General features: G+C 45.1%; 1 protein-coding gene across 1 annotated transcript in view; it reads left to right on the top strand.

Moving 5' to 3' along the window:
- Positions 1-649: 649 nt before the first annotated feature.
- Positions 650-14,683, top strand: part of LOC126248658 (acetyl-CoA acetyltransferase, cytosolic-like) — a 69,888-nt gene continuing 55,854 nt past the window's right edge. Inside the window, exon 1 of the mRNA XM_049949844.1 lies at positions 650-800. Coding sequence (XP_049805801.1) covers positions 758-800 — 43 coding nt within the window. The 5' untranslated portion in view covers positions 650-757. The remainder of the gene's footprint in view (positions 801-14,683) is intronic.

Here is a 14,683-nt window from a genome sequence, read left to right on the forward strand (position 1 = left end):
ACCAAGTTTCACTGCCATACGATAACTACAGCCCACACTGGACCTCTGTGAGTAGCTGCACTTTAATTATACCCATCTAGAACGACATGTCTGCTTTCATGAGCTTCAGTTTTCAGGGATAAAAGTTTATTTGATTAAATGAGAGTTTTCACAAAAATTAAAAACAAAAAAATGATTAACAGTTTGCTAACCCACCGATTTTAGTTCGGTATTGGGCAAGTGGATTCCCTTAACATGGGGTGCTGCTGCTGACATTTGACCCTGGACGAATCGGTTCAGACCGGTCAATACAACGCCCATGGCTACGTGTCTACTAGCGGGGCAGAAATGATGCAACAGGCGCAATAATGGTGAAAAACTGGAGGTCCCTAACACGATGTTAGGCGAATTGGTCTTTGACCTGTCAGTTAGATACCGCTTTCCACGTGGCTAGGTCTCGAGGTGGGATGAGGCTGGCGCAACAGTCGGTCCTCTGATGAAAAGCTGGCGGGGCGTATCACGTGGCGGCGTTAAGTGAAGTGGCCGGCGAACTGCCACTCACGAGGCAGCAAACAAGGGTGGGGCCAGTCCGCGCTAGTGGCTTCACTCGCACGTGACAGGGTCGCCGTCTGCGGGGGGTGGGGACCTGACGTCATCGCGATCTGCTTGTTATCGCCTCGCTGTGCGGCCTTGACTCGCGTAAAGAAGAGCCGGCATCTGCAGCGGAGCTCGCAGTCCGCGCCGCACGCCGCAGCTGTAACAAGCCACACACCGCACCATGACGGAGGTCGTCATTGTTTCTGCAGTCAGAACACCAATAGGTAATACGACGCGGCGCTGCTTTTGCGATATTTTGCTAACAGTGGCAACGTTTACACGAACACTGTTTTCGTAGGCGCATGGGTTCTCCGACCCACGTATTCCTAATTGAAAACGCACGCTGTTTTCACAGTATCATTTTGTCCAAGTAGCACATAAAGACCTGACTACTACCGAACATGCGTAACTTGAGTTATACCTTAAAACTGCGCTTGGAATGGGAAAAACCGATCGGCTAAAACCGAAACCGGTATTTTAGTTCCGAATAACCGGTATTTGTTTGATCACAGTCATAACAGTTTTTCTTTTCCTTTTTTTAAAAGTAACCGGTTAAAAAGCCGCTTATCATTTTTCCAGAGCAGCAGAGGTAAAATTCGGTTCTTGGATTTTTTTTTTTTAAACGAGTAATGTTTATTCTTAAAATTTCCATTGCTTTGAAATATTGATAATGGAAATTGGAAAAAGCGAGCAGCACAATGCCTACAATTAGAAACTAGCAACAAATACGTGACATTAGGATGGGTACAGTGTTGCAAAGAAAATAACGTACCTGTTGCCATTTCTACATCTACATCCATAATCCGCAAGCCACCTGACGGTGTGTGGCGGAGGGTACCTTGAGTACCTCTATCGGTTCTCCCTTCTATTCTAGTCTCGTATTGTTCGTGGAAAGAAAGATTGTCGGTATGCCTCTGTGTGGGCTCTAATCTCTCTGATTTTATCCTCACGGTCTCTTCGCGAGATATACGCAGGAGGGAGCAATATACTGCTTGACTCCTCGGTGTAGGTATGTTCTCGAAACTTCAACAAAAGCCCGTACCGAGCTACTGAGCGTCTCTCCTGCAGAGTTTTCCACTGGAGTTTATCTATCGTCTCCGTAACGCTTTCGCGATTACTAAATGATCTTGTAACGAAGCGCGCTGCTCTCCGTTGGATCTTCTCTATCTCTTCTACCAACCTTATCTGGCACGGATCCCACCCTGCTGAGCAGTATTCAAGCAGTGGACGAACAAGTGTACTGTAACCTACTTCCTTTGTTTTCGGATTGCATTTCCTTAGGATTCCTCCAATGAATCTCAGTCTGGCATCTGCTTTACCGACGGTTAATTTTATGTGGTCATTCCATTTTAAATCACTCCTAATGCCTTCTCCCAGATAATTTATGGAATTAACTGCTTCCAGTTGTTGACCTGCTATATTATAACTAAATGATAAAGGGTCTTTCTTTCTATGTATTCGCAACACATTACACTTGTCTACATTGAGATTCAATTGCCATTCCCTGCACCACGCGTCATTTCGTTGCAGATCCTCCTGCATTTCAGTACAATTCTCCATTGTTACAACCTCTCGATATACTACAGCACCACCCGCAAAAAGCCTCAGTGAACTTCCGATGTTATCCACAAGGTCATTTATGTATATTGTGAACAGCAACGGTCCTATGACACTCCCCTGCGGCACACCTGAAATCACTCTTACTTCGGAAGACTTCTCTCCATTGAGAATGACATGCTGCGTTCTGTTATCTAGGAACTCTTCAATCCAATCACACAATTGGTCTGATAGTCCATATGCTCTTACTTTGTTCATTAAACGACTCTGGGGAACTGTATCGAACGCCTTGCGGAACTCAAGAAACACGGCATCTACCTGGGAACCCGTGTCTATGGCCCTCTGAGTCTCGTGGACGAATAGCAAGAGCTGGGTTTCACATGATCGTCTTTTTTGAAACCCATGTTGATTCCTACAGAGTAGATTTCTAGTCTCCAGAAAAGTCATTATACACGAACATAATACGTGTTCCAAAATTCTACAACTGATCGACGTTAGAGATAGTTCTGCACATCTGTTCGACGTCCCTTCTTGAAAACGGGGATGACCTGTGCCCTTTTCCAATCCTTTGGAACGTTACGCTCTTCTGGAGACCTACGGTACACCGCTGCAAGAAGGGCTGCCTGTTAGATGCTACGCGGGGACGTGCTGTGTGCGAGATTTGCCCTCAGCTGGTCTATAATGTAGTTTCTCGCTGTGGTCCTCGGATATCAGTTGTACTGCAAAGTGGTGCCATCCCTAGTTTAGAAGTATTTCACCAAGTACGGTAGCAATGAAGTACAATGCTCCATTTCCTTTAAAAGATTAAAAACGGGAGGAGGCAGAACAAACTTACCACACCAAGTAAGGAGAAAACATCCACAATGTTCCTTGGAAAATTTGTCTGATATACCTATAATTTTATTGACGTGCTATAAATTCGGGTTAATAACTGAGCCCTTAATTTAGTGGTTTCTTCAGGGTGAAAAATTAATACCATCCAAAACTGACGATGCAGGGAAGCCATCAACTTGTGATCTTCCACCCTCGCTGTCCGCAGGCCCCCCTCCTTCGCCTTCATAATCTATCTTGCAGACAATGAGACCGATTTCTGCCGAACCTCAACCCCATATTGATAGTCATCTCGTATTCCTCCATCAGAATTTTTCAATCTTTGTTCGAAGTCTACGTTTATTATTGGAAGTAATACCAATCAAAAAACAGAAAATCGATTACTTCAAAATGCGATGATTTTTAGCGGTTTTAACAGTCAGGTTAAACTGGAGACAAAAAGAACCGGTGTAACCGAAAATCGGTTGTTTCAGAAATAGCCGGCCGCTGTGACCGAGCGGTTCTAGGCGCTACAGTCTGGAACGGTGCGACCGCTACGGACGCAGGTTCGAATCCTGCCTCGGGCATGGATGTGTGTGATGTCCATAGGTTAGTTAGGTTTAAGTAGTTCTACGTTCTAGGGGACCGATGACCTCAGAAGTTAAGTCCCATAGTGCTCAGAGCCACTTGAACCACTTGAGCCACTTCAGAAATAACTGCCATCCCTAGAGTGTGCTTGGTTCATACAGCTGCTGCCTACACAGCTAGCTCATGTTCGACAATGGCGTCTTTGCTGCTACTTCGCTACAGTATTATAGATTCTGAAAGATTGGCTACCGGATCTTGAAGCAAATAATATGCTGTTTAACTGAAGGCTTTCTGTTTTTGCCAATTTCTGCCAACAGAGTACAGGAGTGGAACTGTTTAAGCTACTCTGCTTCAATATATTTGATAGAATAATACGTAAAATGGGAAACAGATATCACATGTAGTACATTATTTCATCTCACTTTGATTTTCTGGCAGAAAAGCGTTAAACGAGAGCTCTGTATCTTATTCTGTAAAATATTCAGCAGATATTGGTGCCAAATATAACACAAATATCGCTAAAGCAGAGCTAGTTAACGAAATAGCTTCTTTCAAATACCAGTAGAAATAACAGATGAAGCACACTGACACAGATCCCCAGTTGGACATTTTGAACTCTTTTTCGAAGTGTGGGCTACAGATGTTTATTCAAACATCTAAACAGCTTTGGAGATATTTACGATAAATCCAGTTAAAAATGATACAAAGAGCTATTTAAAGTTGAGTATAGGTATTGTAGACAAATTCAGCCACCATGACGACAGTATACGACGCAGCTGCTAAATTTGTCAATTATATTACCAGTGAGTGTGCTGCGCTCAAAGCAAGAAAATGGAGAGTAAAATTATAATAAGAAAGCAATTCTTGTAAAGAAATGCGTTCTCAACACTTAATTAAAACCATTTTTCTTTCATTTTCTATTAACGATTCATACACTGTTAATAATTTAATTAGAGCAAATAAAATCTGTTATTTATTCTGCATCACGATAATATCAATGTACAGTAGCTGCCACAAACGATAAGTGATAGACTTTGTTTTACTTTTCATTATTTTAGAAAGTTTGTACAATTCGTCATTTATTTACTACAATGATACATATATTTTGTTATGTGCAATGTCTTTTGTCTCTGGAACCGCGCGACCGCTACGGTCGCAGGTTCGAATCCTGCCTCGGGCATGGATGTGTGTGATGTTCTTAGGTTAGTTAGGTTTAAGTAGTTCTAAGTTCTAGGGGAGTGATGACCTCAGAAGTTAAGTCCCATAGTGCTCAGAGCCATTCGAACCATTTTGTTTTTTGTCTGTATAGTTCTTTTAAGTCATATTTTTCAGTAGTGGTTCGTCCTTATTAAACCTACCTTACCTTACAAATTACAGAATTTCCTATATGTGTGTATATAAAACTGCAGAAATGTAGTTTTTGCTTCTGGGGAGGGGGGAGGGGGGGGACGCAGCTTTGGAAGTTCTCTCAGAGGGCAGCTTCGCTTCGGTACAGCTCTGCAGCCCTATTGGAGGAATTATGTCGTTGGCTTCCTCTGATATTTGAGCAGACTTACCCAACCGGTTATATGGGGACTACAGTTTAACGTTGACTCCGACCCACGGGATAGCTCGACATTTTTCACGTAAAGACACATTACGAGAGATGGAGGAAGTGATAAGTGACAAATGAAAATCATGGGACTGACCAGTGATTGAACCTGAGATCGTTGTCTGTAGTCTAGTACTTCACCACTGAGCATTTTGTTGTACGGTTATACAATAATAAGTCCGCCTCCGTAGTTAAGTGGTCAGCGTGTCTGAATGCTATACGGACTCCGGTTCTGAGAAGCTACTTGAGTGGGAAGTAGCGGCTTCAAAGTTCGTAAAACGGATAACAGTCTGAAAAGCAATCTGGTGATGCCGTTCCCCCTCATATCCCATCCGAATGACGTCACTAGCAGTGGATGGTTGGTAGGGGAGACTGTTGTACATTGGTACACTTCACGGACTTCCGCCTCTTGTCAGCCCAGTAACGGAAGTTTAATATATTTTCATATCCCATTTTTAAATGATGGCTTTTACTCTTTAAGGACTACAGCCTTTCTCTGGAATTACAAAAATTACTCCTGAAAAATTAAGATTTTTGTACTCTCGAAAACATTTTCCGAGGTACAACATGCTTATGGTTCAAATGACTCTGAGCACTATGGGACTTAACTGCTGAGGTCATCAGTCCCCTAGAACTTAGAACTACTTAAACCTAACTAACCTAAGGACATCACACACATCCATGCCCGAGGCAGGATTCGAACCTGCGACCGTAGCGGTCACGCGGTTCCAGACTGTAGCGCCTAGAACCGCTCGGCCACTCCGGCCGGCCAACATGCTTATGTGTCTAGTGGAAAACACTCTATCGAAATTTAAAAGCGTCGCAATCGAAAAAATCTTGTCAATACTATATTTAATCGTCTAAAAAAGAACTAAAGTCCCCCCTTGTCATTCTCAGCCAGTAGGCGATGGGCACAAATATGGACGGGCGTGTGGTCAACGCACCGCTCTCCAAGCCGTTGTCAGTTCTTGTGACCGGAGCTGCTACTTCTCAATCAAGCAGCTCCTCAATTGGCTTCACAAGGGCTGAGTGCATCCCACTTGCCAACGGCGCTCGACAGACCCAGCCGATCACCCATTCAACGGCTAGCCAAGCTCGACAACGGTTAACTTTGGAAATCTGGCGAAACCTGTGTTGACAAACTGCCTATTGGCTTCGGCCGACGTTCATCTAATGATTTTACTGACGTTTCGTCAGCACGAGTGGCCGGCATTGTCAAAGCTTCACCCTCCATTGCCGGTGGTGAACTGGAGCCGAGCTCGCGGTCGCAGACTATAGTTATGTACAACATGCTTATGGTTCAAATGACTCTGAGCACTATGGGACTTAACATTTGTGGTCATCAGTCCCTAGAACTTAGAACTACTTAAACCTAACTAACCTAAGGACATCACACACATCCATGCCCGAGGCAGGATTCGAACCTGCGACCGTAGCAGTCGCGCGGTTCCGGACTGAGCGTCTAGAACAAAATGGTTCAAATGGCTCTGAGCACTATGGGACTTGACTTCTGAGGTCATCAGTCCCCGAGAACTTAGAACTACGTAAACCTAACTAACCTAAGGACATCACGCACATCCATGTGCGAGGCAGGATTCGAGCCTGCGACCGTAGCGGTCGCGCGGTTCCAGACTGTAGCGCCTAGAACCGCTCGGCCACTCCGGCCGGCTACGGTATATTCTCGACATCTAAGACACTCTTTGATCTTCCTTGTCAGTTTGAAAATCGTCTTTACGCCATGTTTGCGCAATATACGGCCGATTCTGTCGGTCACTCTGGAAATGTATGGCAGGAAGGCCGTACCCGACATTTCTTTTTCTGTTTCCTTATTTCGATGAGTGTATGGCTCCGTTGCACTTCTAATATCATTTGTGGAGTACCTATTGCTGCTCAGAACACTTTCCAAGTGTTGCATTTCTCGTCTGAGGTGCTGCGGCTCACATATTCGTCCTGCTCTCGTTGCGAGCGTATTAATCATGCCTCTTTTCTGGCTCGGTTGGTGGTTTGATAGTTCGTAACAGGTATCGGTCCGTGTGCGTCGGTTTTCGATACACGCTGTGCCCCAGGTTTTCTCCGTCCCTTGTGACCAGCACATCTAGAAATGGCAGTTTCGTGTCCTTTTCTACTTCCATGGTAAATGTTATGTTGCCATGGAGGCTGTTCAAGTGTCTTAGGAAGTCACCGAGCTGTTCTTCACCATGACTCCACACCACGAAAGTATCATCGACGTACCTGTAGCACACCTTAGGTTTGGCAGTCGCCAAGTCCAGTGCGTGTGCTTCGAATTGTTCCATGAAGAAGTTGGCCACCACTGGACTAAGAGGACTACCCATTGTGACGCCTTCCATCTGTTCGTAGAAATCGCCATTCCACGTGAAATAGCTCGTGGTGAGACATGCATGGAAGAGCTTTTTGATGTCTTGCGGGAAAATGGAACAATTTTGTAAACCGGTGTTGCCACTGCGGCAAGGCCGTTGTCCGCTGGCCGGCCGCGGTGGTCTAGCGGTTCTGGCGCTGCAGTCCGGAACCGCGGGACTGCTGCGGTCGCAGGTTCGAATCCTGCCTCGGGCATGGGTGTGTGTGATGTCCTTAGGTTAGTTAGGTTTAAGTAGTTCTAAGTTCTAGGGGACTTATGACCTAAGATGTTGAGTCCCATAGTGCTCAGAGCCATTTTTTTTCGTTGTCCGCTACTGAGTATTCCTTCCCCATGTGCGTCTTTTAAAGGATGCGTTCGGCCCTGAATTCTTTTTTGAGGATGACAATGCCCGACCGCATCGAACAACGAAGGTATAGGAGGTCTTGGGACGAGAGGATATTAAGCGTACCGAATGGCCTGCCCGTTCCCTCGACTTCAGTCCCATGGAACACGTGTTGGATGCATTGGTGAGAAGTATTGCACCGCGTCCACATGTATGGCCAAAGACAATCAGTCAGTTGTTAACCGCGCGGATGGAGGAATGGGACGCCCTACCACAAGAATTCCATACAAAACCTGTGGCCAGCATGGAAGCACGTTGCAGAGCATGCACTACCGTCCGTGGAGATCACACACGGTAGTAAGAACCATGTCCCGTCTTTTGAAAAGCCTGGGGGATCATCATGAATAGCGGTGACTTCGGCGAAATTATTGTCTTTGAATAAAAGTGTCATTTCTGTTCGTCTCATTGCGTATTTCCTTCAGTTACCTTCTGCAGTATACTGCTGCAGTTCTTTCTATGTAGGGTCCAAGTTTCATCGAGCTATTTTACTTCGCAGTAGCACATTATGCGAAAGTTATTTTCGGCCATATGTTTCACACAGCTTTTGACAATGTTGACTGGAATACTCTCTTTCAAATTCTGAAGGTGGCAGGGGTAAAATGCAGGGTGCGAAAGGCTATTTACAATTTGTACAGAAACCAGATGGCAGTTATAAGAGTCGAGGGACATGAAAGGGAAGCAGTGGTTGGGAAGGGAGTGAGACAGGGTTGTAGCCTCTCCCCGATGCTATTCAATCTGTATATTGAGCAAGCAGTAAAGGAAACAAAAGAAAAATTCGAAGTAGGTATTAAAATTCATGGAGAAGAAATAAAAACTTTGAGGTTCGCCGATGACATTGTAATTCTGTCAGAGACAGCAAAGGACTTGGAAGAAAAGTTGAACGGAATGGACAGTGTCTTGAAAGGAGGGTATAAGATGAACATCAACAAAAGCAAAACGAGGATAATGGAATGTAGTCGAATTAAGTCGGGTGATGCTGAGGGAATTAGATTAGGAAATGAGACACTTAAAGTAGTAAAGGAGTTTTGCTGTTTGAGGACAAAATAACTGATGATGGTCGAAGTAGAGAGGATATAAAATATAGACTGGCAATGGCAAGGAAAGCGTTTCTGAAGAAGAGAAATTTGTTAACATCGATTATAGATTTAAGTGTCAGGAAGTCGTTTCTGAAAGTATTTGTATGGAGTGTAGCGATGTATGGAAGTGAAACATGGACGATAAATAGTTTGGACAAGAAGAGAATAGAAGCTTTCGAAATGTGGTGCTACAGAAGAATGCTGAAGATTAGATGGGTAGATCACATAACTAATGATGAGGTATTGAATAGACTTGGGGAGAAGAGGAGTTTGTGGCACAACTTGACTAGAAGAAGGGATCGTTTGGTAGGACTGTGGTGTCACCGCTAGACACCACACTTGCTAGGTGGTAACTTAAATCGGCCGCGGTCCTGTAGTACATGTCGGACCCGCGTGTCGCCACTGTGTAATCGCAAACCTAGCGCCACCACATGGCAGGTCACAAGACACGGACTAGACCTCGCCCCAGTTGTACGGACGACATAGCTTGCGACCAGACGTACGAAGCTTTCCTCTCATTTGCCGAGAGACAGATTGAATAGCCTTCAGCTTAGTCCATAGCTACTACCTAGCAAGGCGCCATTTGTATCAGTGCTTATAGCTTACTACTATTCAAGAGATGTATTCCAACAAGAGAATAAAAGTTAAGTAACATCTACGTACTTTTCTTCTAATTCATTAATAAGTCTCATGTTCCAGAACTTCAAGCCCGTCTGCGTTAGTTTAGCGTGCACCTAGCTACCTCATTGTGTCTAGGCCGTAGGAGCTAGACACAACAAGGACATGTTCTGAGGTATCAAGGGATCACCAATTTAGTACTGGAGGGCAGCGTGGAGTGTAAAAATCGTAGAGGGAGACCAAGAGATGAATACACTAAGCAGATTCAGAAGGATGTAGGCTGCAGTAAGTACTGGGAGATGAAGAAGCTTTCACAGGATAGAGTAGCATGGAGAGCTGCATCAAACCAGTCTCAGGACTGAAGACCACAACAACAACAACAACAACTACAACAACAACAACAACAACATGTTTCACACACCAGTGTACATTAATTTTATGCGTCAGAGAAGTAGCAGTGTGCCCCTTTTTCTTCTGAAGGCTGCAACATCCAGAAACAACGGGTTAATAGGCATCGGCTTGTTCCAAACGTTACAAAGCGAACTCTTTGAAAATGAATGAAGGAAAGAGCAAGGTTGCAGGTTTTAAACAGACAAAAACATTTTTTTCATAACTTCAATTTACCCCCGAGTCCCAGAAGGAAATCGCAGGTCGGAATTTCCAGAACGCACCACGATGAGATGTTCGGCGAGAGCGGCAAAATACCTACGCACCATTTGTGTTGAACGAGTGTCTTCTGTATCAAGCTTTAGTTTTTGAAATTCACACGTTAATTCACTAACACGATACTTAATTTCCTCGATTTTCTTTGGCTAAACGGTGGATAGCTCCAGTCTTCCCGATTGTTACTTTACGTCAGAGAAGTAAAGTCACTCTTCCAAATTAATGAGTTATGAACTTCCCTTGGAAACTGTTGCTAACGTTTATAAACATTTTAGGAGTTGTTTTGCTACGATAATCTTTATGATACAAGATACACTAGTAACTAAATACGCGTATCAGGTTGTACAAAGTTAGACACGCAAATAATTCTCGCTTGAATTACAGAATAATACAAGATACACTCGTAACCAAATACGCGTATCAGGTTGTACAAAGTTAGACACGCACAAAATTCTCGCTTGAATTACAGAATAATTGTCCAGTTTTACACAACTACGAGTTTCAATTGTGTCCTTAGTTGAAATTCGAATTCGTATGTTTCCCTTTTGTGGGATTCACTCTGCCCATTCTTCTTTGCTTGATCATGTTGATGTGATTCGCCCGGCAGTCAGTCAATGATACATCTTTTAGAGCCGAAATATCGAAACATGAAATCAATAATATTCAGGACGAAATCACGACCGTTACTAGAACAGCTTTCGCCGGCCGCGGTGGTCTCGCGGTTCTAGGCGCGCAGTCCGGAGCCGTGCGACTGCTACGGTCGCAGGTTCGAATCCTGCCTCGGGCATGGGTGTGTGTGATGTCCTTAGGTTAGTTAGGTTTAAGTAGTTCTAAGTTCTAGGGGACTGATGACCACAGCAGTTGAGTCCCATAGTGCTCAGAGCCATTTGAACCATTTCTTTAGAACAGCTTTCGTTGTTTACCAACGACCCACGAGTACGCCTAGGGGCGTGGCAAGTTGCTAAATATTTTCCAGAAGCCTCCCTGATCAGTCTTACCAACAGGTTCCAAGTGCTGCCTATGGCTGACACTATCCCTGTCCCTCAACCAGATGCTGTTGTTTGGCTTGTTTCAGAGGAAACCTTTCAGCCTGCAAGGTCTGGGCAGTCACAGAGGGTGGGATCATTGGTAGTTGGGCGCTCCAAAGTTAGGCGTGTTTTGGGACCTTTGGGCTGTTAAGGGGAGAAGAAAGCCAGTGCGCACTACATGTGCATACCGGACGGAGTCATTCCAGACGTGGAACGGGTCCTTCCAGATGCCATGAAGAGCACAGGGTGCAGCGAACTGCAGGTGGTAGCGCTCTGGTTTCAGGGGGCTAACAGAAATGATAAAGGCTACCAGTCTTGCTTTCGAGATGAAAGCAGTGCTCACCATTTGCAGCGTAGTCGAGAGGACCATTTGCGGACCTCTGGTGCAGCCCCGAGTGGAGGGTCTGAATCAGAGAATCAGTCGGTTCTGACACCGCGTAGACTGCAGATTCCTCGACTTGAGCCATAGAGTGGTGGGGTTTCGGGTTCCGCTAAAGAGGTCAGTAGTCCATGAGACGCAAAAGACGGCTACTCGAGTAGTGGTGGCTGTGTGGCGTGGATTGGGCAGTTTTTTAGGTTAGAGGGTCTCGAGGGAACACAAAAAGGGAAAACTGGAAATTTGTGGTAAGGTCTTACGGGACCAAACTGCTGAGGTCATCAGTCCTGAGCCTACACGCTACTTAATCTAACTCAAACTAACTTACGCTATGGACAACACACACACCCATGCCCGAGGGAGGACTCGAACCTCCGACGGGGGCAGCCGCACGGGCCGTGAAAAGGCGTCTCAGACCGCGTGGCTACCCTGCACGGTCACAAAAAGGACTTTAGTCTCAAAGGGTGCAGGTCGAACACAGGAAGAACGTAGATTCAGGAACCATCGGTGTAACAGTTGTATACTGTCGTAGCTATGTTGGGAAAGTACCAGAGCTCCAAGCACTAATAGAAAGTACTGATGCTCAAAGCGTTAGAGACACAGAAAGCTGGCCAAAGCCGGAAATAAGTTCAGCCGAAAGTTTTGCGAAAGACCTAACGGTGTTCAGAAAGGATAGGCTAAATTCAGTTTTCGGTGGCGTCTTTGTTGCTATTAGAAGTTCAAAAATGGTTCAAATGGCTCTGAGCTCTATGGGACTTAACATCTGAGGTCATCAGTCCCCTAGAACTCAGAACTACTTAAACCTAACTAACCTAAGGACAGCACACACACATCCATGCCCGAGGCAGGTTTCGAACCTGCGACGTAGCGGTCGCGCGGTTCCAGACTGAAGCGCCTATAACCGCTCGGCCACACTGGCCGGCTGCTATTAGAAGTAGTTTATCTTGTAGCAAAATTGAAGTATATAGTTCTTGTGAGTTAGTGTGGGTAGAGGTCATTCTTGGCAACCGGAATATAATAGTAATTGGAACCTTTTACCGACCTCCTAACGGTTCAAAGAAAACTTGAGTCCAATTTCAAACACATACCCTACTCATACAATTGTAGTCGGTGGTGACTTCAATTTACCCTTGATATGTTGGCGAAACTACATGTTCATATCCGGAGGTACGCATAAAACATTATCCGAAATTGTGTTAAACGCATTCTCTGAAAATTATTTCGAGCAATTAGTTAATGAGCCCACTTGAAAACGGTTGTGAAAACACACTTGACCTTTTAGCAACAAATTATCCAGAGCTAATAACGAACATCAAAACGGATACGTGGGTTAGTGAACATAGGGTTGTCGTAGCAAGACTGAGTACCGCAACAACCAAATCCTCTAAAAATAAACGAAAAATATATATATTCAAAAATGAGGGAAAAATTCGCTTGATGCCTTTCTGAGAGACAATCTCCACTCCTTACAAACTAACAAAGTAAGTATGGACCAGATGTGGCTTGAATTCAAAGAAATAGTATCGAAAGCAATTGATAGATTTATACCAAATAAATTCACAAACAACGGATCTGATCCCCCATGGTACACAAAACATGTCACGACTGTTGCAGAATCAACGAAAAAAGCACGCGAAATTTAAACGAACACAAAATCCTCGAGATTGGCGATCTCTTACAGAAGCACGAAATTTAGCGCGGACTTCAATGCGAGATACTTATAGTAGTGTCCACAACGAAACCTTGTCGAGATTCTGGTCGCATGTAAAGTATGCTAGCGGCAAGACACAATCAATGCCTTCTCTGGGCGATAGCAATGGATATGCTATCGATGACAATGCTCACACAGCAGAGTTACTAAACACAGCCTTCCGACATTCCTTAATCAAAGAAGATGAAGTAAATATTCCAAAGTTCGAATCAAGAACAGCGGCCAACATGAGTAACTTAGAAATAGATATCCTCGGAATAGTATCTTAAATCACTTAATAAAGGCACATCTTCCGGTCCGGACTGTATACTAATTAGGTTTCTTTAAGAGTATGCTGCTGCAATAACTCCATACTTAACAATCATATGAAATCGTTCGCTCGACGAAATATCCATACCAAAAGGATGGAAAGTTGCACGGGTCACACCAATATTGAAGAAAGGCGGTAGGAGTAATTCGCTAAATTATAGGCCTATGTCATGAACGTCGATATGCAGCGGGATTTTGTAACATACACTCCTGGAAATTGAAATAAGAACACCGTGAATTCATTGTCCCAGGAAGGGGAAACTTTATTGACACATTCCTGGGGTCAGATACATCACATGATCACACTGACAGAACCACAGGCACATAGACACAGGCAACAGAGCATGCACAATGTCGGCACTAGTACAGTGTATATCCACCTTTCGCAGCAATGCAGGCTGCTATTCTCCCATGGAGACGATCGTAGAGATGCTGGATGTAGTCCTGTGGAACGGCTTGCCATGCCATTTCCACCTGGCGCCTCAGTTGGACCAGCGTTCGTGCCGGACGTGCAGACCACGTGAGACGACGCTTCATCCAGTCCCAAACATGCTCAATGGGGGACAGATCCGGAGATCTTGCTGGCCAGGGTAGTTGACTTACACCTTCTAGAGCACGTTGGGTGGCACGGGATACATGCGGACGTGCATTGTCCTGTTGGAACAGCAAGTTCCCTTGCCGGTCTAGGAATGGTAGAACGATGGGTTCGATGACGGTTTGGATGTACCGTGCACTATTCAGTGTCCCCTCGACGATCACCAGTGGTGTACGGCCAGTGTAGGAGATCGCTCCCCACACCATGATGCCAGGTGTTGGCCCTGTGTGCCTCGGTCGTATGCAGTCCTGATTGTGGCGCTCACCTGCACGGCGCCAAACACGCATACGACCATCATTGGCACCAAGGCAGAAGCGACTCTCATCGCTGAAGACGACACGTCTCCATTCGTCCCTCCATTCACGCCTGTCGCGACACCACTGGAGGCGGGCTGCACGATGTTGGGGCGTGAGCGGAAGACGGCCT

Source organism: Schistocerca nitens, chromosome 3, assembly GCF_023898315.1.
Source record: "Schistocerca nitens isolate TAMUIC-IGC-003100 chromosome 3, iqSchNite1.1, whole genome shotgun sequence".
Lineage (NCBI taxonomy): Eukaryota > Metazoa > Arthropoda > Insecta > Orthoptera > Acrididae > Schistocerca > Schistocerca nitens.